Consider the following 26444-nt stretch of genomic DNA (forward strand, 5'->3'; position numbering starts at 1 on the left):
ATTTAACACATAAAATACCAATTTCTTAATTCCCGTGCCGAAAAGAACTGTGTCATGCTTCATGGGACGGAGGGAGTAATACCAGTATTCAATTTTAAAAACTGGCAACATTTATTTTACACTTTGGCAACAAAATTTAATAGTACTAATTTTTAGTAATAAATAAATGTTCATTTTACGCAAGACAAAAAGTCAGAAACAGAGACACAAGATATTGTAGTACAGTATATAACTAAAATACTGCGCGCAATAATTGGTGGTTCTCTCTTTCTCTCTCTTCAGCAAGGTAAACTCCAAGACTTGGAGCTTCCTATAAAATATAATCGGGGAGAAATTCAATGCACTATTGATTATATCTGTCAAATCGAGTCATTTTCTTCGCTGAATTTTGTGTTAGATGGCTTCAATCTTGGCAAGGATGCCTTCCCCTCCGTTGATGATGATCAATGGAAGAAAACCCATTTTTGGGACGCCTCAGAAATTCCCAATTCCAACAGCTAAAGGTATCTCCTGCCTTTTCTTTTCTAAGTTTGAATTTCAATGAATTTTGACCGAAACTGAAGTAGTTTTAGTTGGTTGAGCAAAATTCTTGTAATTGAAACTTGTCACACTTCAAATTCTAGTTAATTCCGTTAATTTGGATTGGAGTTCTTGGATAATCCAAGTTGTGTGAGGGGGGATATTTCGGAAAGTATGCAGCATGTTCAACAAGTCTGTTCTATTGATAATGTAGTATGATTTCGAAGATGATTTTAGTGCCAAAGTTAGCTCCCAATGAAGCATATTTCTGCTTAGAAGGCATTGGTGAGATTGGAACTCATGAAGCTAGTGAATTTACAAAGTTTGTTTGGAAATCGATGGGGCTATCACTCTTGTTTTGAATGGTATATCAAATACTCCCTACATATTTAGGAGTAATATTATTGAACTAGAATATGCTTTTGGCTTGCTTATTTTGTTTCTTTACATAGTGGATTCTAGAGGTTTGCGCACGCTGTCATGTAATTATGTGTCTCATGCATTACATTGTGAAGGCATAACGTAGAATATTATGGTACATAGGAATCTGAGGACTCTGGATCTATAATAAGATTATGCAATTTGAATGTAGAGAGCTTCAATCAAGAATGTTGACTTGTATTCCTGTATCTGTGTTTGAAAGGATCTTGATGAATCTAATAAATTGTAGAATGCTATTTATATTTCTAAAGTGGTAGTATGGAACACACTGCGGAAGTGTCACGTGCAGATGCTGTTAAAGTTGTTCTTGTGTCTATTTTGGAACTAATGTTTCCTATTTAATGTCTAATAGAGAGAGTAAATCGCTTTGGAGTGATAGCAAAGGCCACTGGAGAAAGCTCAGAATCTTCGATTGTCAAGTCCATTCAGGATGTTGTGAGTCATTTTCATCATCTTCTGAATGCTCCCCTGTGTCAAAATACTGATTTCTCCACCTCCCCCCCCCCCCCCCCCCCCCCCCCCCCGACGCCTTCCTTTTAATGGAACTGATCGTCTCTACTTTTCAACTCATTTATCTAGTGGGACAAGTCTGAAGATCGGCTGGCTCTGATTGGTCTAGGATTCGCAAGTGTTGTTGGTTTCTGGGCAGCAATTAATATTGTGACGGTAACTTCTTCTGTTCTTTTGTCAATAAAAACGGAAAATCTTGTTTGTAAGTCAGTGTGATACTTTTACATGATGAAAAAAATTGTGGCAGGCAAAGAATGTGAAACCCACACAACCATAGGGACTTATCTGTTACTATTCTTCAGCTAATTTCATAGTTTGCACAACTTTAACAATCTTAATCTTGCCAACCATAGTCGTTCTTGCTTCCGCCATGTACATTAATGTGACATTATTATCTTTTGTTTATATTTTTAATGAATGCAACACTTCTGTTTTCCAGAAATTTTTAAATGAATATGGATGGTATTTAGAATGGGAAGTTTATGCCTCACTTAAACGTTCTTTCTATTCTCAGAAGACTCATTGTTGCTCTTTTTAGCACACACTTTTGCCAAGACTTTCATTGTTCTCCCTTACGATACGACTGATTTCCACTGCTTTGGTTGAATTTTTCGTCCTGATTTCAAAACAGGCCATCGACAAACTTCCTATTGTTCCAAATCTGCTTGAGCTCATCGGACTGTTATTTGCCTCGGTAAGTGAACCAATCTTTCAATAACTCTAGCTCTTACTTCAAGGAATTTCTCATTCAAAGGGAAGTAGACTACTCAAGACTTTCACATTTCAAACTACTAATATTGGAATTTTGATTTCAGTGGTTCACATACCGATACCTCTTATTCAAACCTGACCGGTAAGATAGCTCCTCCACTCGTATCATTGCATGTGTACTCTTTGCTAGTTAGATCATCTATGATGAGCAATATGAGAGCGGCACAGTTGCTCACATTTCTGTTGATCCAACAAGTTCAAAAGCATTAAGGCATCGCACCTTGCCTCATCTTTGCTGTTTTTATTGTTACAAGCTTTGCTTAATCACTTAGCATTTGAAATGCATCCCTTAAGTCCACCATTTTAGTGTTCAAACGATTTTCTCAGTCTTTGCAGGTGCCATTTGTACTAATTACATCCTCTCTCTCTCTCTTCACAGACAAGAACTATCGCAGAAAGTCAGCAAGTCGATATCGGATATATTGGGGCAGTAATGTGAAGACTCAACACAACTTTCTTTAGTGGTCCGTGTTGTGTTTTGTGTATATGTGTTAATTTTTACCTCATTTTGTAACATAGTATGTGATTATTATAAAAGGAGATATAGAATCCCTTCTCCAAATGCCTGCTGGTTGTAATGATATATAACTGTATAAACTATCTCCTCCGCCAGATTGTTATCAAGCTATGAATGAATATCTCTCTTTTTTATTTTTTTCAGTGACGAGGGAAGTTCGGACTGCATAAAGGAGGTTACTGTGTTGAGTATGAGTATTAATTTAAATAAATAAAAATAATGAAACTAGTTTTTGTATACTTGATATTTTAAGATTTTTGATAATTTCTATCCTTTTTTTTATATACTTCCCACATTTATTAACTTTTCCTTTGAATTCCAAAACATTAACTTTATATATGTCCTATATTTATTAACTTAAATACACCAAATTTACGCTACAAATTCAACCAAATAAGATAATGATAATCATAAAACCAAGAAAACAGACGAAACAGTCCCATTTCCTTATTTGGATATAAAAGCTGGTGATAATAAAAATGAAATATTTTCACACAAATTTCCGTATCGCAATCCAAGTATCGAGAATCCGATAACCTAATCTCTCTCACACAGTCACGCACTAAAAATCTGCAAACCCCTCTCGACAGTTTTAAACCCCCCACAGCCTCCACCGTCAGAGCCGCTTGTTGCAACCATAATGGCATCCGTAGCATCAGTTTCCATGGAGATTGCCTCAAATTTTATGGGATTGGCCAGAAGCCTCTCTTATCCAATTTCATCTGTGAAAACCACGCATTTCTTCAGCAGAAACAGGCAAAAATTCACTGTTCAAAATCGGAAGTTCGTGGCCTGCACTATTTCTGATAATTCAAGAATTGTATGCTCGTCGAAGCAGCCGAAAAGGCACTTTTGCCGCAGATTGACGGTTGCCTCCGCCGCCACCTCGGCCTCAGAAACTGAGGATTCTGGTGTTGTGACCAAAATCCCTCCTGATAATAGAATCCCAGCTACCATTATTACTGGTTTCTTGGGTTCTGGAAAGGTATTTGCAGTGTTCTTTTAGTTCTGGGGTTTCTGACTTCTCTTCAGCTGTATTATATTTGCTACTTATTAATCATGGCGTTTGGGTGCTAAAGTTTTAATCTTGTTTAAACAAGTTTTTGAATTTTTTTATATGAAGTCGACAACACCTAGTATGGTGTAATTATTATGTAGATGGAGTAATTGTGCATTGGCCACTAAAACTAATGACGTGGAAGCTGGTGATTGTTATTAGTCTCTTAATGTTTAATATTATTTCTATTTAATCTTGCATTATTGACACAGGCCTTCCAGATTCCTCTATGTACATAGCTAAGTGAATAATACCTTACCTTGCTTTTAGCTGATGTATCATTCTAATTGATTCTCAATTGTTTGGCAGACTACCTTGTTAAACCACATCTTGACTGCTGATCATGGGAAACGCATTGCAGTTATTGAAAATGAGGTATGGAGTGTAGTTAATGTTAGTGGTATTACACTATATACTCAAATGGATCTGGTTGATTTGTTCTGGATTAAGAGCTTCATTTTCAATTGGAACTGAGATGCATTCTTTTCCCTCAAGAGCACTGATATGTCAAAACGCTCTTGACGGGAGTTGAAGGTTTAGTTTTCATTTGGAGAATGCAGTTTTGGAATACAAGGTTCTAATTTTGGTTGACCTACTGGTATGTCAGTTCGGTGAGGTTGACATTGATGGCTCCCTAGTTGCTGCCAAGGCTGCTGGAGCAGAGGACATTATGATGCTCAATAATGGATGTCTATGTTGCACTGTTAGGGGGGATCTTGTTCGGATGATTTCGGAACTTGTTAGTACAAAGAAAGGGAAATTTGATCACATTGTTATTGAGACAACAGGTACGCTGATTGAATAAATAATTTAGTTTGCTTTGAGGTTGTTCGATTCCTAAATATGTCATGAGCATTCTTTCTCTTATCTTCCCATACAATTGATATACCATGTGCTGCACTGGGTTCCATCTTTCCAGGATTAGCAAATCCAGCACCAATTATTCAGACGTTTTATGCTGAGGATCAACTATTTAATGATGTTAAACTCGATGGAGTGGTCACACTTGTTGATGCTAAGCATGCTGGTATTCACCTCGATGAAGTTAAGCCTGAAGGTGTAGTCAATGAGGCAATAGAGCAAATAGCGTATGCTGATCGCATCATAATAAACAAGGTACAAGTTGGTTATTATTACATGTTTTATTCCTGGAAAACTCAAATGTAAAGTTTGTTCGCGAGTATTAGCTAATTTGCACCTTCTTTTCAGATTCTCATTCTCACCTCTAGAATGATGTAATGATTATATATCTATATATACTGTGGTAGTAGGAAATTATTTGCTTAACCTGTGGCTTCTTAGAATGTCGTTCTCTAGATCTTGTTGCTTCACAAGTTATGCTTTGGGTTTGCCTTTTTGCTAGAAAACTGATTACATGATATTTTGTTTACAGACTGATCTTGTTGGCGAACCTGCGGTTGCTTCTCTGGTTGAAAGGATAAGGGTGGGTTTTCTCAAATGTTCCGTTTGACTACTTCCCTCTTTTTCTTTTTTCCTGGATCCTTTCTAACAAACTCTTTCCTGTAATCCAGGGCATAAATCGTATGGCTCAACTCAAGGGAACACAATATGGGCAAGTTGATTTGGATTATGTTCTTGGCATTGGAGGCTTCGATTTGGAAAGGTCTACTTCAGACCTTCAATGTTTCCTCTGCCTTTTCACCCCTTTTCATTTACTCTTTTTCTATGATCGTATACTCAGGTTTTCCATGTTGCAAGTTTGTTTTTTTACTGTGTTTCTTGCTAGCTTGCTATCACTCAAAATACACTGTTCGAATTGTAACGTGCTGTATGGGAAATTTCATGATGCCTTAGAATCCAAATAAAATTATGGGATGCATTTCTTTTTCGCATGAATATGTACTTCGTTTTCAAAGTATGATCAAAGGTATAGTTTTTCTCAAGCTAAGTGAATACTTGCAGAATTGATAGTGCTGTTGACGTGGACCACTCTAAAGAAGATCATGATGGTCATAGCCATGAGCACGACCATGATCATGACCACGAGCACCATCATCATGGTCACGAACATGACCATAACCATAGCCATGGTAACTACTTTCTGTTCTTTTACTGTCTTGAGAATTGCCTTCAAGAATTGGCATGAGCTGTGAAATACGAATTAGAACTGCTAACTAGAAATATTCTGATATAGCTGCATGATGTCGTTTGTTAGTAAGTCATCTTTCCCCTTCCAGCATTAAGGGTCTATGTTTTTCCAAAGCTTGCACGCTATTATATTTGAGTTACCTACCTTACTGCTTCATTGAAGTCTAACATTTTATGATGATATTGCAATCAGGCCATAATTTTCTTTCTTTTCCTACCTGGTTCTCTGCGTGATAAAATGGTGTTGTTGCCGTTGAGTGTGGCACTTTTACCTCTATACGCACTGTATAAATAATGATAAGATGATAAAACAATCACAGTTCAGCTTGCCGTACTAATTTCTTGAATACTGTTGCAGAACATCACGGTGAGCATCACCACGATCATACACACGACCCCGGTGTTTCTTCTGTTAGCATAGTATGTGAAGGGACCTTGGATCTTGAAAAGGTGGGTTGCACGATGGTCTTATTCAAGATTTGTAATGTTTATTTGATGGAAACTTACGCAATGCTGATTTGGTTCACTGTATTACAGGCCAACATGTGGCTAGGCAACCTATTGTTAGACAGAAGCGAGGACATATATCGAATGAAGGGTCTTCTATCCATTGATGGCATGCCCGAGCGATTTGTTTTTCAGGTAATAACAAACCCTAGTGAAACTATCTACTTCGCTCTACTATATGCGTCTTCAATCTTTGAAATGATGGGTTCTTGGATTTTTAACCAAATTCCTCTACTGATACCATTTTGCACTAGCTTATATAGTTTTATGTCATCTAATTCGTGTGTCGTCATAGGGTGTCCACGACATATTCCAAGGTTCACCGGATAGGTTATGGGGCACAGACGAAGCGAGGGTAAATAAGCTGGTGTTTATCGGGAAGAAGCTCGACAGGGAGGAATTGGAGGAAGGCTTTAGGGCGTGTCTGTTATAGTTGTAAGGAAAGGATACATCCATGTTTCAAAATAAAACAACTATTCTATAGAGTAACATTAAACTTTTCATGATTATTTGTGTTGCTATTTACTAAATAGCTTTCTTCTTCTTCTTCTTCTTTCTGTTGTCGCACACATTTTGCACAGGAACTGTGTAATCACTAGTCACTTGTTGTAGGGACTATTTTCTTTTCTTTTCTTCTCTCTTTTCATAACATTAGTTACCGGTATGTCTGAACACTTGGCACTCAAGTTTCTTTCAAAACTGTTCAGTTTTTATTTGGGATTATATTATCAAATTCGAACTTAGTTTACCGAATATATAAGGTTTTTTCGAGTTTTTAGAAGATTATTTATTCACAAATTTTTTATACATTTACTTTATTCGTTTTTTCTTACAACAATCAAGGCTAATTAAATATTTAATACACTTTATTACTCCCTCCGTCCCAATATTGAAGTCTCCTTTCGTTTGGACACAGATATTTAGGAGAGTTAAAATAGATGTAAAAATAGTAGGGACCACATAATTAGTGCTTTAATTAATGGTATTTTATTTCTTAATTAAATCAGAGCCAGATTCCACCGCAGCCACATAAAGAAGCCGGCCGTCACCTTCTTCCCCAAATTCCACCGGCCGCCAGAAATCAGAAGCTCCTCCTCCAGTTCCACAAATTCCACCGCCACCGGCTTCCCCAAATCTGAAAAATCCTTCGTCTCATCTCAGAGACGCCGCCGGAGCCACCACCCTTCATCTCATCTTTGCACTGCCGGCAAGGCCACTATTTTCCCCCAAATCTGCAAAATCCACCGCACCACCGCGCCACCCAAAATCAAGCTCAGAAATCCACCGCACCAAATCTGCAACCAAAATCCCTAACCAAATCTGCAACTCAAATCTACATCCAAAATCCACCATATTTGCTCTGCCGGCAAGGCCACCATTTCTCCCCAAATCTGAAACAGAGCTGGGAATAAACCTCCCTAATCTGCAACCCTACCACCTCTATACTACCGTCGTGCCGCCGCACCGCCTTCGAGGAAGAGAGTAGAGAGAGAGAGGTGGTGGAAGGCAGAGTACATACAGAGAGATAGGGTTTCGCCCTTTGCAGAGGGCGGCGGCTGGCTGCGCGGATGTGTCTAGGAGAGGGAGTCGGTGGAGGCGGAGGAGATCAGAGGGTTGAGGCGGTGGAGAGATAGGAGGCGGCGGCGCCTCGCCGACGCCAGGAGAGGGCAGAGCCCTGGTCGCCGGAAAACGGGCGGCGAGGCAGGGGCCTTGTCGCTGCGGTCACCGGGAGAGAAGAGGAACGGTGGTGGTGAGGCGTCCGAGAGAGAAAGGCGAAGAGAGAGAGAGGGAGAGAGAGATTTGGGAAAGAGAGTGTGTGAGAGAGAGAGAGAGAGAGAGAGAGAGAGAGAATGAGATTAAGTTATAAAGAGAGAGAGAATTGTTAATTAATTGAACTAATTGTATTTTAATTTATGCCAAAAAAGGAAAGGAGACTTTAATATTGGGACGGCTCAAAAAGGAATAAGAGACTTGAATATTGGGACGGAGGGAGTACTAAATTAAGTAGTAGTATAATATTGTAGGTTACATGATATTATTAATTTTATATTTTAGAACTACATTTATCAAATTGAGTAGTCAAGTTCAAATTAACTTAACTCATTTATTACATGTATGTGATTTCATAAAATAAAAAAAATTACATGTATGTGACCCGAGCATATCATATGTTAACACGTAGTACAAAATATAACTATAATGAATATTGGTAATTTATTATTAGAGAAATATATCAATATTTTAGTACAAATATAATTATAATGGATATATTAATCTATTACTATTAGAGAAACATATCCATATTTTCCGCAAAAAAGCCCTACAAATTATATATTGATATATTTAAATATTTTCCGCAAAGAAGCCCTACATATTATATGCTAATATATTTAAATAAATAATACCTTATATAATAAAAACATATAGTATAATCTTACCATATAGTACTATGTAGCAATCGAGCCTAAATAGGCTTGGTATCAAACTCACTTCAAAAAGAGACTTCATATCAAACTCTCTAAAAAAATCATAAAGAAAAAAAAGAAACTAGAAAAACCGCCTTTTGACCTTCGTTGCTGAGGAAGGATTATCACAATTCACACAATCATTGTTACTCGTTAGCTCTTAACCGGAAACCTCCCCCGCTACATCTACCATCTTCTTCTCCGTTCCACCTCAAGATTCTTAAACATGGTATGTACTTTTGATTCTTTATACTAGGTCGTTCCTCCGATTTGGGTTCTGTAAAAAGTTTAATTCTTTTTCGTGATTTCCATTTTTTTTTTCCGGCAAGGATGGTTTGAGTTATCTTATGCTCTTTTACATAGTTACTCAAGTATCAAGATCTAACTTTTTACATGAATTAGCTGTTATTTTCATGATATAGCCCCAATTTATGCGATTTCTTTGGGATTTTAATGTAACGTTAGTGTTTAGATTTTGGGGATTTTCGAGAGAGATAGGCCAGGCTAGGGTTCCGAGCTATATGCTTGTTTTGTACTTCGTTTGAAATATTGGGTAGGTGTTGAATTTTATGCATTTTTTTTTCTGAACAATTTTAGGGTTCACATGGTGAGGATGTGATGGAAGAGGAAGATGATTACGTTGAGTATGTTCCTGTGGCAAAGCGGCGTGCGCTTGAGGCGCAGAAGATTTTGCAGCGTAGGGGGAAGTCTTCCGCACTCGATGAGGAGATCGAGAAACAGAATCTCGTGGAGGCGAAACCTAGTCTACTGGTGAAAGCTTCTCAACTGAAGAAAGATCAGCCGGAGATCACCCAAACCGAGCAGATAATACTACAGGAGAAGGAGATGATCGAACACCTTTCGGATAGGAAAACTTTGATGTCTGTTCGGGAGCTGGCCAAGGGCATCACTTACACTGACCCTTTACTGACTGGGTGGAAGCCGCCCTTGCCAATAAGAAGGATGTCGAGCAAGGCTTGTGATGCCATAAGAAGGCAGTGGCACATTATCGTTGATGGAGAAGATATCCCCCCACCAATCAAGAACTTTAAGGACATGAGGTTTCCGCAGCCCATTTTGAAGAAATTAAAAGCTAAAGGGATTGTGCAGCCGACGCCCATCCAAGTGCAGGGGCTGCCAGTTATTTTGTCTGGGAGAGATATGATTGGGATTGCTTTTACAGGGTCTGGAAAGACTTTAGTGTTTGTGTTGCCACTCATTATGATCGCGTTGCAGGAGGAGATTATGATGCCAATTACTCCGGGGGAAGGACCTTTTGGATTGGTTGTTTGTCCTTCTAGGGAGCTGGCTAGGCAAACTTATGAAGTTGTAGAGCTGTTTCTTGAATCATTGAAAGAGGCTGGCTATCCGGAGCTGCGGCCTTTGCTTTGCATTGGAGGAATTGATATGAAGTTGCAACTTGATATAGTGAAAAAAGGAGTTCACATTGTGGTTGCTACTCCAGGGCGACTGAAGGATATGCTAGCAAAGAAGAAAATGAATCTAAACAACTGCAGGTAATGATTGCGCTCTCTGCTTCTTCTCTCCTTTGCAGCTTCTATTTACTAGGGCTGGTAGTTGTTGATTTCTGCATTCGATGGTTACCTAAGATCTAAAATTAGAATTATGGATCCGTATAGTTACTGTGTATTATTTCATAGATTCTGAAGTGAGCTTTTCTGCAGATATCTGACATTAGATGAGGCTGATCGTTTGGTGGATCTGGGATTTGAAGATGACATTAGAGAAGTTTTTGATCACTTCAAGGGTCAAAGACAGACTCTTCTATTTTCTGCCACCATGCCCACAAAGATTCAGAATTTTGCAAGAAGTGCCCTTGTAAAGCCTGTCACGGTGAATGTGGGAAGGGCTGGAGCAGCAAATTTGGATGTGATTCAAGAAGTTGAATATGTCAAGCAGGAGGCGAAGATTGTTTACCTTCTTGAATGTTTGCAGAAGACGTCACCCCCTGTTTTGGTTTTTTGTGAGAACAAAGCTGATGTGGACGACATTCATGAGTATCTTCTGTTAAAGGGAGTTGAAGCTGTTGCAATACATGGAGGAAAAGACCAAGAAGACAGAGAATATGCCATATCGTCATTCAAGGCTGGCAAGAAGGATGTTTTAGTGGCTACTGATGTGGCTTCAAAAGGTCTTGATTTTCCTGATATCCAACACGTCATCAACTACGATATGCCTGCTGAAATAGAAAATTATGTCCATCGGATTGGAAGGACAGGGCGATGTGGGAAAACAGGAATTGCGACAACCTTTATCAACAAGAACCAGAGTGAGACGACTCTGCTTGATCTGAAACACCTATTGCAAGAGGCAAAGCAGAGGATACCTCCTGTTCTGGCTGAGCTCAATGATCCAATGGAAGATGCGGAGGCAATAGCTAATGCAAGTGGTGTGAAAGGGTGTGCCTATTGTGGTGGGCTTGGTCATCGTATTCGAGACTGCCCCAAGTTAGAACATCAAAAGAGCCAGCAAATTGCCAGTTCAAGAAGAGATTATTTTGGTTCTGGGGGATATCGTGGGGAAATGTGATGGCTACTCTTAAGTTATGTTCTCTTTACTCGAAGTACGTTTATAGTGTCAAAATGTTTCGTGTTGCATTTTGATTCAAAAATTGTACGGATCAAAAAATTCTAGGTCCAGTTTTGTAGTCACGCAACCGTTGTCCTGATATCATATCTACAGAGCTAATTTTAATAGATTCCCTGTTATGGCCTCGCTTCTTGCTCAAGACAACTCTCACACTCCATTCAGTGGAAATGGTACGTTCACTTTGAAATGATTTTCCACCTTAAAACATGATGTTTATCTTTCAATTTATGTAGTTAGTGTCTTGGTAAAAAACCTACCGCAGTTGGAAAAGTCATTGAAAGAAAGAATTGCTTCACAACTTGTACTCGTTTCCAGAATTTATTTCAGTAAAATGTTGCTCTCACTACATGGCCGTATAATGTCTGGAAACAATAAACTGTTTACATGAAGTGTAAAGCAAACCAACGAAATAGAACTAGTCCTAGACTCTCGAAATCAACTTAGGTTGAATCTTGTAATACTGCTTTGGTTGTTGACAATTGATGGATTTGATTCTTGGTATAGGATCTGCAGTAGACCTGGTCGTCTTTCCTGTACACGTGAAACGCACACCCTTAGGAGAAGTATGAAGTGTGCATAGACTATGTTTTGGATTCTTGATGACGAACAAGAAAATGTGGAAGATGCCATTAGTCTTATACTAGTTGATTAGATTACCACAATATTATGCAGATGCAAGAATACTATTATGATTACTGTCATGAAATAGTATGGGATGCAAGTAAAATTTTGCTTTACAATTTGGGATGCCTTTTCCTTGTCTTTGTTGTTTATGTGCTTCAAAAGGAATAAATGAAATGTTTCATGAATAATACGTACCTTCACTATCTGAATGCTATGGCTATATGATTCTCCTCTCTCTGCTTGTTGTTGCAATAGGCGACTTTGTATGGTGTGAAAATGCAGATGTATGTCAGTAATTAGCGTTCTACTTTCTTCCATGCTCTCCAGCAGAGCCACCTTCAAGATTTGTGCCTCTTCTTCAAGAACCTTCAATCTTCCCTCGAGCTGTTTGATTTCAGCTTTTCCTCTGCAGTCCGCTGGATTTGAAGCTGAGGCACTCCTCAGCTGTACCAACTGCTTCTTGCTTCTTGATGTGCTAGCTTCATTAGCATATTGATCACTGGACATTTTTGTTTCGTTTGCTGTATGATGTTGAGAAATTTGCAGTGATGAAAGTAGGTTTTCTTTACATGGAAGCAAGTGTGTGAGTTGGTGATCATGACTGTACATAAGAATGCGTTGAGAGAGAGAGTAATTGGAAGTTGGTGCTGCAAGATTTGTCCCATTATGTCTGCAGGCAAAAATTTCGGCTGGGATTTAGCTAAGGATGAAGGCGGTTATGAATGTTACTTCTCAAGTCTCAGGTTTTATAGCAGCAACTGCTTTCCTCTTTTTAGAAAAAAGTGGGATCTTCTTCTACATCTCATCACATGCTATATTTAAGGTATTAGTTTCAGGCTCAAGGTACTCTTCTTCTACATCTCAAACACATTTTTAAAATCTATCCCTAATTATCGAAAATTCAATTCCGATAATTTACCGTGCAACTCTATTTATCCACATCAAATTGGCGATGATCCACACGGCTTAAGTACCACAATTTTATCAAGAATGGATTACATAGTTTCCCATCGTTTAAAAATTATTTGGTCAAAATTATTTGTGCAGAATAGAATTGTAAAAAATGATAACAGTTTCAGATATCTTTGACTATGTTGAACTCGTTTGCGAGGGTATTTCTACCATATGATTTGTCACTTTTGTATAGTTTGTTGTGTATATATACACATGATATTTGCTTCTTCTTTTATGACAAGGAAAACTCAGTGCTGATGGTCAACAACTTACAAACTGTATGGTGACTTCTATCTCTACATGAACGTGACAATACATATCAAAAGATAAGCAAGTCAGCAAGACTCAGAATTATTTAGATACATCTCTCTTATTTCCTCTGTTTATTGAAGAGTTTTCTTCAAAGAGAAAAGAAGGTAATAAATACTAGTATGATGTTGCAATTGTGCTCATATACAAGTAGTTGCTATATATTTCAATGGAATTTGAAGATGAGGCTAATCCACTGGGATTTCCACCTCCATTTTCAATCCTGGATGTTCCAGTATCTGCATCAAAAATCAAAACCTAAACTCAATCAGAAAACACTATCATGATCAGAGTTATTACGTTCATTCAAACCTTTTCTAGAGAAAAAAAAAAAAAGACTAAGAGGAAAATGGTTAAGAGAGATGAACCTTGACGAAGTCGTCCAACAGAAGAGAAGACTCTTTTGTGTAACCAGCTTCTTGCAACAGCTGACTTAGAACTTCCTGCAATCAGAGGAGCTACTGAGGAAAGTTCGGTTTTGCCATAGCTTCTGCGTGCATTTATTCCACGTCTATGCCTTCAACTAAACCACAAAGACTAGGCCAGAAGGGCAAACAGAAAAAAATTTGGTGCCAGTAACTTTCTTAAGCTATTTAAACACTACCGAATAGCAGAAACCCCTTGACTATGAGAACCCGAATCAAACTTCTTGGCCACACAACCACATAACTTCAGCATAAACTCATTCAATACGCAAAAAGTAAACTGATAGTGGTAGTTTAGCTCAATCTTAGTTAACAGCAAACATGCATCACAAAATTAAATCACCTCCACTATAAAATGTTGCGCACTATAATACCTCTCGCTGCTTGTCTGATATAAACGTGCCACTCAAATCCTGGAGCACTTCTATTAGGTCTTTGAAAGTCACCTTCCCGTTGCAATCAGAATCGTATACTTTAAAGATAACTGGACAAGAACAAGAGAAAGTCAAGGGACCATATGAGGAGACTGATAGAAATCAGAAGAAGGGAAAGAATAGGCAAACACTAATGCACCTTTTAACAAAAAACACTTTGTAATTGAGCTCAGGCAGTTAGACAACTTAGAGGGTGTTTGGCTGAGCTTATAAGCTCCTCAAAACAACTTATAAGTTGTTTAAGAACATATAAGCTCCTTCAAAGTATTTGGCAAAATAAGCTCCTAAACAGCTTATAAGCTCCCCAAAAAATAAGTTCCTCGTACCCCAACTTATTTTTTTATAATCTCATATGCAACAATCTTTTTACAAATATTTTTCAATTATAATTTATTATTTTCATCATATATCGTTCAAGTTCATTTTTCTTCGATTTTCTCTCTCTAGCAAAAAAAATCTCTTTCTAGTTTATAAGCTCAATTATCCAAACACTTTAACAACTTATAAGCTCTTAAAAATTACATCTTATAAGCTCTTTAAAATAAGCTTAGCCAAACACCCTCTTAGTACCATCAACTACAGAAGAAAATAATGATGAAACTCTAGCAATATCCTACTAATTTTTGCAAAGTTTTACGGAGCACTGACAGATTTAGTATTTGATATGATCAAGAACAGTGAATAATTGTACTAATTCTGGTGAAGTCGACATATGATATTCACATTTTCAGGTGATCTCCCTTAACAGTCAACATGTTTATCAGTTTTAATTCCTTTGAATTGTATTATCCAACTTGATTTATCATCAAGGAATCCCATATAATTGCAGAGCAAGTGAGAGCTATCAAAGTTTAATAACCTCAATATTAAGCCATTTAATGGAAACTCAATATCATATCACTGAAATAAATTTCAGAAAGCACTGGGACTTAATTCTACCAAAATCACATATTCATGGTAGATTGTTAGAAAAACCAACTCTATAAGCAATGCATCAATCACTCCCTTAAAAAAGCCTAGCTGAGCCACGACGCTTACTCTCGATTTTCTGTGGTACAGTTGCTTTAGCACTGAAAGCAGACAAGAATGCAACAAAGTCCTTGAAATTCAGCCCATCTGCCATTTTAAGCAACCTCTGTAATGACAGAGAATCACTATGAGATATCATACTATATTTCTACACGAAAGCAAGCATCAAACTCAACAAATAATCGACTGAATTATCATATGAGAGAATCTACCTGAGAAAGTGGATTCATTGCAAACTCAGGTACAGATAAGAACTCATCAGTTGATATGAACCCTTTGGAATTCCTATCTAGTTGGCAAAATCTTTTGTACAGAGACACTATTTCTTGCTGAGTAACTATGCCACCATATTTCCAAGAAAAAATTAATAACATAAGTTATTGAATAAAGATTCAAATAATTACTAATGACAATAACACATCATGCCCAACATCACAAGAATACCTACATAGATGATTACAGTGTTCTTGAACTTCTTCAATATCATACTGAGTCAATACCGATGACGCACTCCCCATTGCTAAAAATTATAAATCAACCTGCAATAAGATAATCCAAAAATCGAGCAAATATAAAGGAAGCCCACTGATCAAAATCGCATCTTTAGCCCCCCTCCGAAAAAGTGAAATTTGAAAACCTATAATTTAAATTCGAGAATATACAAAAGGGAGAGAATGAGAGTGAAATAAAAAGAGATAAAAGAGATAAGAGTATTGAGAAATTTGGTTGGATTAAAATGGAAAAGTGGATTGAGACTGCTTAGTCATCACCGCAGCCCAGAAAAGAAAGATTTGTTTGTTTGTTGAAGGTGGCGAGGAATTTTATGTTTATCGGGAAGTAGTTGATTGGATCAGACAAATTTAGGCTCCATCGAATGTCTTCAATCTAGATAGCTTCACGTAAATTAGTTTCGACTTTCGAGTTAGCCTTGGAAAAAACATTATTTTATCTTCTGATTTTGACATTTATATAATAATCTCTCCATGAGGTGCGTCAATGTGTAGCTGCTCAAATTATTTCTAAACTCAATCTTCATCGTCCCTTCTTTTTAGTTTCAAATTTTTGTTAACTCCAACTATGAACAAATGTGTATTGTATTGCTTGTAGATGCAGACTCATTCGTACGTATTTGTCTTTTTTCTTTTTGTTGATTAACATAAGTGTATATTAAACTTGAATAAATCAAATACTTTCTCCATCCCTAAAAGTTTTATTATTATATGGAGACGTCCTTAAAAAATGTAATTTTCTTTATTTGGAATTGACCTCATATACATTTCATCTCTATTTACAAAAAAAAATGTAGGACTCAATCTTAACTCCAACACAACTGCCATATTTTTTCTTAAAACTTGTATCATCTCCATTGAATCACAATTTTTATGGATGAAGAAAGTAACAATCATGCTATTAAATTAGATCGAATATCTAAACAATAAAATACAACCCACACGCTTATTAAGTAGTGTAAATATAATCAAAGGCCTAAATCATGTACTCCCTCCGTCAATTGGCACTTTTACTTTGGGCACGGAGATTAAGAATAAATGGTTGGGTGTGTAAAGTGGGTGTGGACCATTTGTTTAATGTGTGTAGAGAAAGTAGTGACCACATGCTATTTTTGGAAAGTGTCAATTGAAGTGGAAGAAACAAAAAGGCAAGAGTGTCAATTGAAGTGGGACGGAGGGAGTATTAAGTTACAAATATTTCCTCATTCCCCCAAATAACAACATAAATTTCATTTTTTGTCTGTCTCTAAAAAAAATTTCCTTTCTATTTTTGGATTATGTCCCACCATTAATAATACTATCTCATTCACCCTTTACTTTTCACCTTTTTCACTATTTTCAATATCACATTTAGTTTTACTTTTCACCTTTTCGTCTTAAAATTTGTGTCACTTTTTCCTAGAAAGTTATTTGAGGGGCGAATGAAGTATACATCCTAAACTATTGATAATATTAATTAAATTGCTAAATTGGATTGAGCCACAAATATGTCCTATATTGTTGATAATATCAATCAAAGAGATAAATTATTGAGTTTGTATCAAATATGACCCAAGTTATGTTTTTCGTCACAGAAAAATAACATGCATTTTTCAATTTTTTAATGTTGACTGGAAAACGATGTTATTTTGTCCCCTTTTTTCACTCAGATTTTTGAAGATATGAGCATCTGACGTACCTGAGTCTTTCTTTCAACCGTGTGAGCGAAAATATGAGCATATAAGCAAAATTTTGAGCAATCCGAGCGAAAAAAAGGGGGCAAAAATTGGTGTCGTTTTGCCTAATCATCATTTGATTGATATGATCGATACTTTATAATATTTTTTAACTCAACTCATATTTTAGACATTTAATTGATGTTTACCCTATTAAGTAATTGATTTGTGAGTTTTTTTTTTAAAATGTTGTAATGCTTGACTGTATTTAATTTTTAAATTATTTGTTAGTTGTTTAGTGTTTTTTTTTTTTTTTGAGAAGGTTAGTTGTTTAGTGTTAGTAATTGTAATACTTTCATTAAGATGTATTCTATACTAACTGTGCCATGGTTTAATTAACCGTGTTCGGCTAAACTTATTTTAAAGAATTTATAAATTTCAATAATTTATAAGATATTTATTACTTAGCTAAATATTTGAATGGGATAATTGCGTGAAAATACACAAACTTTGCCAAAAATCCATATTTGACGCGAAGTTAGGATTTTACATTTTAATACACCAACTTTCGTTGTTGTCCAAATTTGACACGACTTAATTCTTAAAAATTTTAAAAACAACCCCTTTTTGTAAATAATTATACAAAGACCCACTTATGTTATTATTTGGGACATTTAAACCAAAACAAGATATTTCCTTATGATATTTTCTTTTAATCTTTGATCCGCGCCTAAAATGGTTTAAAAGAAAACATCATAAGGAAATATCTTGTTTTGCTTTAAATGTCTCAAATTATAACATAAGTAGGTCTTTGTATAATTATTTACAAAAAGGGGTTGTTTTTTGAATTTTTAAGAATTAAGTTGTGTTAAATTTGGACAACAACGAAAGTTGGTGTATTAAAATGTAAAATCCTAACTTCGCGTCAAATATGGATTTTTGGCAAAATTTGTGTATTTAGATGCAATTTTCCCTATTTGAATAATTAAACTTACAAATTAGAGAGGAAATTTTGTGTTAGAGAAATAAAAATTTCGTTTGAAAGAGAATCTTATTGTTGGAAAATAAAAAATGAACTTGAAATGTATATAAAATAATAAACTTATTGAATGATATTTATAAAATAATTATTGTATAAAAAATTATTATTTAAAAAACAAAAAACATGTCGTAGCAGCAGATATAATTCCAATTCCAATGTACGAAAACGAGAAAAACAACATTTTCTACAAAACGGCGTGGAGCCAAAAAAAGATACTTGATCTCTAAAGCAAGTATGCTTAACTCTAACATTTAAAAAAAAAAAAAAAGAAGAAGAAGAAGAAGAAGAAGATTTTGTTCATCATCCGATACCCCAACTCAAATTATGAATCTGTTGACAAAGTGAAGCTATGACATAACTAACGACTAACGAGAAGCATTTGAGGACAGAAATAGAGTGATGAAGCTGCAACCTCAGAACATCTTAAATAGCAGACCGCCATGAGTGGCGAAGAAGGGAGCAAACACCAGCGACTCCACCGCCATCAGCTTTATAAGGATGTTCAGCGAAGGCCCTGAAGTATCCTTGAGAGGATCTCCTATGGTATCACCAATCACCGCAGCCTTGTGCGGCTCCGACCCCTTCGGCCCCAGGCTTCTCGCATGCTCCGAACCACCCGCCTGGATCAACAAACTTCACGTCTAAGATAATCCAATTAAACCATCTTAAACCGGAAAACAAAATGAATCCGGGATGTTACCTCGATATATTTCTTAGCGTTGTCCCACGCGCCACCAGTGTTGGATGCAGAGATGGCAACCTGTGAGATGAAGGCCCAAAATTGAGTCGATGAAAAGATTACTAGTGAGGATTTGAAGATGGAATGGAAAAGCAGACCTGCACGCCAGAGACGAGGGAGCCAGCAAGGACGCCAGAGAGGGTCTCGACACCGAAAAGGGTTCCGACGATGAGAGGGGTAAGCATGACGAGGGCACCGGGGGGGATCATCTCCTTGATGGATGCATCCGTGGAGATCTTAACACACGTGGCGTAATCAGGCTTGGCAAGGCCCTCCATGAGTCCAGGGATGGTGTTGAACTGCCTGCGGACTTCCTCCACCATCTTCAAGGCCGCACTGCCCACGCTCTTCATGGTCATGGCAGAGAACCAGTATGGGAGCATGGCGCCAACAAGTAAACCAATGAAGACCTTGGGGGTCAACACGTCCACGCTTGAGATCTCTGCACGACTCACAAAGGCGCCGAAAAGAGCCAACGAGACCAGAGCTGCAGATCCAATGGCGAAACCCTAAAAACACATACTCAGAGTTAGAGATGAGAAACACCAGGGCATAATATGACAGTATGGACACCTTGCCGATTGCAGCAGTGGTATTCCCAGCAGCATCAAGGGCATCGGTTCTTTCACGGATTTTGTGACTCATCCCAGCCATCTCAGCTATACCTCCAGCATTATCACTGATAGGGCCATACGCGTCAATAGCCAACCCAGTGGCTATGGTGCTCAGCATCCCAAGAGCAGCCACAGCAATACCATACATAGCAGCAAATGTGAAACTGACGAAGATGCTAATTGCAATTGCGAAAATGGGAATGATAACAGATTTATATCCCAAGGCAAGGCCAAATATAACATTCGTGGCAGCACCCGTTCTGCAGGAATCAGCAACATCTTGTACAGGGCTGCATAGGGAATTCCAAAAATCAAAGGAGGAAACATTAACCAAAAGGAAAGAACAAAGCAAGCTTCAGCTGTATAAGGGAACTCCATCAGAAACAAAAAAAATTGCACCTGTAAGCATTGCTGGTGTAGTATTCAGTGACAAATCCAATGATAAGTCCAGCCCATAACCCGACGCATACACAGAGGAAGAGTTGCCTGCAATACATTATTAAATTGATAAGTAACGCTGATTACTATTGTGCTCTGCTTAGTAAAGTCTATGCCAGATATGGATCCAAAAAGCAAATAAAACAGAGTAAGAAGAACCACATGTCAAAGAGTATGGCAGAAAGGGATACTGGCAGATATATGAAACGGATAAATGTATTCTCTATTGTTGAATCTCAAAAGTCCTTACCAATTCTTCACATCCTTTTGAACACCAAAATTGAAGATTGTAAACGAGGTTGGCAAGCACGTCCATGTGACAATTGCAATACCCACTGTCATGAGTATAGTGGAGATAATGAGCTGCTTCTTTAATGCTGGTTCGATTTCATTCACAGCCTTGATCTCGAAAAAGTCGGTGGCGAAAAGAGTGGTGATTAAGCAAACTACGATTCCCATGGAACTAATGAGCAAAGGATAAGTCATGGCAGTGAAGTCATGAGTCATGCCGAACGAGGATATGGAGGCCACAACAAGAGCAGCACAAGAGGATTCGGCGTATGAACCAAAAAGATCAGATCCCATTCCAGCAATATCTCCGACATTATCACCAACATTGTCAGCAATGACCTGCAAAATGTGACTAGAATTAACTTCAAAACAGAGCTATCAACCAAAAGCATAGCAGATATCTTACAGCCGGATTTCTGGGGTCATCTTCAGGGATGTTTCTTTCAACCTTTCCAACAAGATCAGCACCTACATCAGCAGCTTTGGTGTAAATTCCACCTCCAACTCTCCCAAACAGTGCCATGGATGATCCACCAAGACCATATCCAGTAATTGCCTCAAAGAGACCTTCCCAATCATCCCCATAGTAGAGCTTAAATAGATTGATGACAATATAAAGAACCAATAGGCCATTTGCAGCAAGGAGAAAACCCATGACAGCACCAGATCTAAATGCAACAATAAAAGCTTTCCCGACACCCTTTCTTGCTTCCAGTGTAGTCCTTGCATTAGCATAGGTTGCGATTTTCATCCCGAGGAAACCAGAAAGGATAGAAGTGATAGCACCGAGCAAGAAGGATATAGTGCTGAACAGGGCAGTTGCAAGGGCGGGCTTGCACAGCTTCTCCTTGTCATAAGTGCAAGCCTGGCTCTCAGTGCTGAAACCCTCAACAGAGCCCAAGAAGAGGAAAATGAGGATTGCAAAAGCAACCATGAAAATGCCCACATACCGGTACTCGGTAAAGAGGAAAGACGTTGCACCTGTAATCACGACAAAAGCTTGTGTCAGCTAAAGCAAACCAATTGTGCTAAATTGAACAAGACAAAACCAAACAATTCTATAAACAACTCATCCATCAACATAAAGCATAAAACCAAATTTATGAAATGGTTACTAGACTAATAGTATCCATTGATTTTAGATGTTGCTACCGATTCCTAAAGAAGGTAGACACGGGAGCTCAAAACGGCATAAGCTATTAATTCATCACGTACGATAATAAATATCATCTGGAGAAAATAGTACTAGTACTTGAGAAAAGTTACATAATGAGTTCTTAAAATGACAAAATCCTCAGAGCAAAGTCTCCTCACAAGTCGCAGCCTTCCACAGGTGCAAGTAGACACAATTTTAGTTATCGAACTGTAGTATGAAAGGTGATAAGCTTTAGCAAATGAGACGGATAAATCAACTTTCCCAATTGCTTCTTCAGAAGTACAAGTATTGTAATGAATAAGATAACAAACAAAATATTCCACCATTTCATGACCCATTTTATAGTGATGTGTTTTAAGAAATGAGTGGAGTTATTGTGAGTGGAATGAGGGTCCACTTTAATGTGAGTGAAAAAATTACTAAAAATGAAATGAGTTAAGAATTAATGGACGAACTAAAATGATAAAATAAGTGGTGGACGAAGGGACTATTAAATAGCAGTATTCATTAGAGCAGAAAATAACAGAAACAGATATGTCAAAATTCAATTATTCATCGGTGCCAATTGTTTATGGACTACAAAACCCTAAACGCTTACTGGCCGCCACGGAAATCAGACAAAAATTATGCAGTTACATACTTGCAAAGTTTATCTCAAAATGTCATGAATAATAATTATTAACCTAAAAATAGTGCATCCTGCTGTTCAGTCCCTTTAGCCATTGGAAAGAAAAATCAAAAGAATATGAAACTGATCTCAAAATTAGTATAGAAATATATATATATATATATATAGGAAAAGGTTCAATTGAGAATAGTAAATATTGTTAGAATTGAGAAAGAATCATGTTCGTTGATTCTGCCTAATCCATCGGTCAAGATTTATCTGATGCTTAAGCGTACATATTAGAGGTAGGGTTATGTTAGTAATTTAGTCATCAAACGTATCTGCTTATTTCCTTATCTATATATGGAGGATTTGATTTGGTGATATTCTTTATTACATTTCTTTTCAGATTCATAAAATATTATACGTTACTGATTTTCCTCACACGCAAATCCTAATGTTCTTTTGTTGAATATTTTGTGTTCATTGACTAATGCAATCTCTTCTGAAATGTTTTTTTATGGGCTCCACATGTATGTGCTTAATTTTTCTATATACGAGAACACAAATGTTTGATGAACATTGCTTATTTATGTTCCGAACTTTCAGTATTGTCTCAGAAAATATCAAAACAAATCCACTTGTAGTAGTATCTGTTTTGTTGTTTTATTCTTGAGAGGATTTACTTAATATCGAACTTCTTCGTTATTTTTTTTAGTGAACTATTAATTAATTTTTATGAACAATAACTATTCATATTCCGAACATATTATATTATATCAGAAAATATCAATATAATTGCACCTAAAGCTATGTCTGAACTGTGTTTTCCTTCTTGCAATGATTCACTTAAACCTTATGTTGGGTAGATGTACGATAACTTACCCCAAGGTATTCAGTTTTATAAGTATTAATTATGCTGTTGCATGTGGATTTCATGTTCGAATGAGCACCGTTATATATGCAGAGATGACGGTATAATTTGAACTCGATATATTTTATGTAATCATTTGTATGTTTGTTAAAGGTTTCTTCACAATCTCTTAGTATTTATTTTTTCAAATATTGTAAAATAACCAACTACTATGTTTTCCTACATATCCATTAATCACACCAGAATATTATAGAGATAACATTCATCCTTTATAACTATAAGGTTCATTACTTACAACATGTATGTTCAACCGTAGATCTTGATGATCTAAGGGCTGAAAATCATTTATATTTTATACACTTAAGAGTGTTTTATTCTAGCCTTCCCCTATATATATATATATATATATATATATATATATATAGGGTTAGCTTATATTGAGATTTTAAATTTTTTGAGATTTTGAGATAAATGAACATATCAATAAATTCTTTGAACATAACCAATATAACTGATGAACATATGAATCTATTTAATTTATTTAAAAAACACGCCACTTGTAGGGATTGAACCCCAGACCAACGCACGTTCATAAAAATTAATTGACAAGTTCATCAAAATGTACTTATATATTCATTTATCTCAAAATCTCAAAATATATATAAATCTCAATTGAACCAATTCCTATATATATATATATATATATATATATATATATATGAAACTCCGAGAAAACCACGGTAACGGTAACGGTAACGCATTAACTCAAACATATCAAAAGCACTCTTTTCCAAAATATTACTAGTATTATGCTTTTATCCGACTTCTGTGCTCAAAACATTTCATTCACAAAATCTATATGGTTTCGTAATTAACGTCCATATCCGGAAACTAATAAGTAAAAACTGTACAAGCTCGAAAGGAATGGACAAAAAAAATGTCATCTTTCAATTCCACTTCACCTAAATTCAGGTAAAATGAAAAAACTTAGCTCAGCTTATAGAGTATCTATTTTCCCACCTAAAACTCACCTACTCTAAAATTAACAGTTGCGCCTTCACTTTTTTTTAAGGGAAAAAAAAGAGCTCAAATGAACAAGTAGAGAAGTGGAGCATAGCCATAAACGCACAAACATGCACACATATAATCCATATCCTAAGATCTGAAACGATTCTGACCCTCGGAGATAGCGTTCTGGATCTCGGCGCACTTGGCGACGACGTCTTGGTCGTTGACGCCTTCCTCCTCCTCAATCAAGTACTCGGCGTACCCGTTCTTACCGTTGCTGGCAGCCGGCGCTCCGCCGCCTCGCTCCGGCGAGAGCTTCACTTTGGAGACAAGGAACCACTGGAAGAGCGAGAACAGGATGCCGACGACGGCGCACACCGGGATGACGATTTCCGCACCCTGTTCTGACAGCAACGCCATCCTCGCCGCCAACCGAGAATAAAGGGGAGAGAGAGAGAGAGAGAGAGTGGTGAAAACAGAGAGCCGCGAAATTGAGGAAGTATGAATGAAGCAACTTTATAGCATGAAATCTCAGAGTAAAATTGAAGGGAGGAAGGAGGGATATCATGCGGGGAAGTCCACGTGAACTAGGTGTGGACTCTTTGGAGTTCTCAATGTGGGGCCCTGTGCCTTTGGGGCTTAAACGTTTTTTCATTTGAGTTTCTTTTTCTTTCCATTGGTTTTTTTTTTTTTTTTTTTGAGAATTTTTTCCTTTCTAATTAAAGCCACGAGACGAGAGTTTACTACATTAACATGTACTATAACGAGAACGAGAAGGAAATAAAGTAGACAAGAGAGGATAATGATGGATTACTTGAAAGTATCCAATTACTATATCTAGGTTGTTGTATCACATACATGATTTACTATCTCGTCTTTCTTTATGTATAATATATTTATTAATTTTGTCATAGTTCAACTATATTATAAATTCTCGAAGTAAACATGCCTTCGGTACTAAATCCAGTGATAATAAAAAAAATTGTGATGTGTGTGTATTGGTCTAAAAGTAGGTAATTAAGGCCTAAAGTTTGAAATTTTAAATTCGAGTTCATCATCATGTTGTCTTTAATTTTTTTTATTTACTTATATAATTTATCAAAAAAAATTATGGAGGCCATTTAGATTCTAAATTTACATCTCATATTAAGATGGTTTTGGTAATTCATGAGAAATGAGAATGGATATAAGCACGATGACAATATGACTTTAATTAATTCATTTTATTTCACAAATAGCAACTATCATCGGCCCCTTTTTTTTTATAATTCCATCATTTTTCACTTGAATCCTAAGATATACTACAATTAAATAAAATAACAAATATCAATTCCACCTTATAAAGACGAGCTCGCATCGTCGCCATCTACTTTATCGTCACCGGCACCAACTGCCTACATCATTAATTTTCACAACCTTAAACAAAAATCAAAACCCTCCCCACAGCCCACCTTCTCAATCCATCATCTCTCTATGTTGTCGATCGAGCGTCATCAAATTTTTTTATGAAGTCAAAGACTGCGCGCACGAAAAGGATCGGCACGACAAGTTGGGAGTGAGTGTCGAATAATGGAAGGGAGGTGAGAGGCAGTGGTGGCGGCCAACAATTATAAGAAGGGTTAGAGGCGGATTTAGATTTGTTATTATTTGGCTCAATTTGTTGAAGTATGACATTTGAAAATATTTGCACGGGGTTTAGGGTTGGGGCAGTAGATTTTGAGCCAAATTTTTTTAGCATTGCATACAGTTCATTTTTATGTCCAAGTGAAATTTTAATGCGCTTAGGATTAGAACTTAGTCAGTTACTATAATAAATAGTTGTTGGCATTCCATTAATTCAACAACAAATAATTCAACAACAAATACATTGAAAGCATAAAGACTTGTCTCTAGGCGTTTTTTCTTTTTCAACAAAAAATATTTCATCTTCTAAAAAATAAACAAATTTTCATTGTTAATAATTCATAATTTTATTTTAACTTGAGGATTGACTCAAATTCAACATTGAAAATTAATTAAAAAAAAGAAATAAGATAAAAGTTAACATAAATTTAACAAACTAGTAATATATAACAAATCACTATAAAATGTTAAGCAATTAACGTGAATACTACGATTATTAAAAAAAATGTTCATTAAGGATAAATTAGTTTATCTACATAAAAAATAATTAAAATTAATATTCCCTCCGTCCCGCTATTCATAGAACGTATTCCATTTCAGGTTGTCC

The 26444-nt window shown here is 36.7% G+C and overlaps 6 protein-coding genes and 1 long non-coding RNA gene across 9 annotated transcripts; 4 read left to right on the top strand and 3 right to left on the bottom strand.

The window, feature by feature from the left end:
- The first annotated feature begins 152 nt into the window (after positions 1–152).
- Positions 153–2898, top strand: LOC130992253 (protein CURVATURE THYLAKOID 1C, chloroplastic). The gene is made up of 7 exons (XM_057916805.1): positions 153–286; positions 398–503; positions 1313–1395; positions 1540–1626; positions 2102–2164; positions 2286–2323; positions 2621–2898. Exons 2-7 carry the CDS (start codon positions 398–400, stop codon positions 2673–2675), a joined length of 432 nt encoding a protein of 143 aa, XP_057772788.1. The 5' UTR covers positions 153–286; the 3' UTR covers positions 2676–2898.
- A 265-nt stretch (positions 2899–3163) lies between these two features.
- LOC130992251 (uncharacterized) lies at positions 3164–6961 on the top strand. 2 transcript variants are annotated; one of them, XM_057916804.1, is made up of 10 exons: positions 3164–3743; positions 4125–4190; positions 4423–4603; positions 4735–4931; positions 5209–5259; positions 5348–5439; positions 5739–5866; positions 6283–6374; positions 6462–6566; positions 6727–6961. In XM_057916804.1, the coding sequence occupies exons 1-10, from the start codon at positions 3399–3401 to the stop codon at positions 6862–6864; spliced, it is 1395 nt and encodes a 464-aa protein (XP_057772787.1). In that variant the 5' UTR covers positions 3164–3398; the 3' UTR covers positions 6865–6961. The 2 variants fall into 2 exon arrangements, with proteins under 2 accessions (XP_057772787.1, XP_057772786.1); XM_057916803.1 differs by having other exon boundaries at positions 3229–3743; positions 6462–6961.
- A 1926-nt stretch (positions 6962–8887) lies between these two features.
- On the top strand, positions 8888–11627 carry LOC130992254 (DEAD-box ATP-dependent RNA helicase 35). Its single transcript, XM_057916806.1, has 3 exons — positions 8888–9125; positions 9494–10413; positions 10582–11627. Exons 1-3 carry the CDS (start codon positions 9123–9125, stop codon positions 11444–11446), a joined length of 1788 nt encoding a protein of 595 aa, XP_057772789.1. The 5' UTR covers positions 8888–9122; the 3' UTR covers positions 11447–11627.
- A 137-nt stretch (positions 11628–11764) lies between these two features.
- Positions 11765–13252, bottom strand: LOC130992256 (uncharacterized). The gene is made up of 2 exons (XM_057916809.1): positions 12326–13252; positions 11765–12037 (listed from the first exon to the last, which is right to left on the bottom strand). The coding sequence occupies exons 1-2, from the start codon at positions 12737–12739 to the stop codon at positions 11942–11944; spliced, it is 510 nt and encodes a 169-aa protein (XP_057772792.1). The 5' UTR covers positions 12740–13252; the 3' UTR covers positions 11765–11941.
- A 38-nt stretch (positions 13253–13290) lies between these two features.
- On the top strand, positions 13291–15390 carry LOC130992257 (uncharacterized). Its single transcript, XR_009091264.1, has 2 exons — positions 13291–14445; positions 14820–15390. It is a non-coding gene; the product is annotated as an uncharacterized LOC130992257 (long non-coding RNA).
- Positions 13382–16214, bottom strand: LOC130992255 (uncharacterized). Its single transcript, XM_057916807.1, has 6 exons — positions 15730–16214; positions 15494–15618; positions 15291–15387; positions 14193–14302; positions 13762–13836; positions 13382–13632 (listed from the first exon to the last, which is right to left on the bottom strand). Exons 1-6 carry the CDS (start codon positions 15797–15799, stop codon positions 13582–13584), a joined length of 528 nt encoding a protein of 175 aa, XP_057772790.1. The 5' UTR covers positions 15800–16214; the 3' UTR covers positions 13382–13581.
- A 2397-nt stretch (positions 16215–18611) lies between these two features.
- On the bottom strand, positions 18612–25121 carry LOC130992258 (pyrophosphate-energized vacuolar membrane proton pump). Of its 2 annotated transcripts, none has more exons than XM_057916810.1 (8): positions 24385–25121; positions 20976–21550; positions 20529–20908; positions 20240–20326; positions 19800–20130; positions 19325–19735; positions 19188–19247; positions 18612–19107 (listed from the first exon to the last, which is right to left on the bottom strand). In XM_057916810.1, the coding sequence occupies exons 1-8, from the start codon at positions 24632–24634 to the stop codon at positions 18901–18903; spliced, it is 2301 nt and encodes a 766-aa protein (XP_057772793.1). In that variant the 5' UTR covers positions 24635–25121; the 3' UTR covers positions 18612–18900. The 2 variants fall into 2 exon arrangements, with proteins under 2 accessions (XP_057772793.1, XP_057772794.1); XM_057916811.1 differs by lacking the exon at positions 24385–25121 and adding an exon at positions 21836–22052.
- Positions 25122–26444: the final 1323 nt, after the last annotated feature.

Source organism: Salvia miltiorrhiza, chromosome 7 (assembly GCF_028751815.1).
Source record: "Salvia miltiorrhiza cultivar Shanhuang (shh) chromosome 7, IMPLAD_Smil_shh, whole genome shotgun sequence".
Taxonomy (NCBI): domain Eukaryota; kingdom Viridiplantae; phylum Streptophyta; class Magnoliopsida; order Lamiales; family Lamiaceae; genus Salvia; species Salvia miltiorrhiza.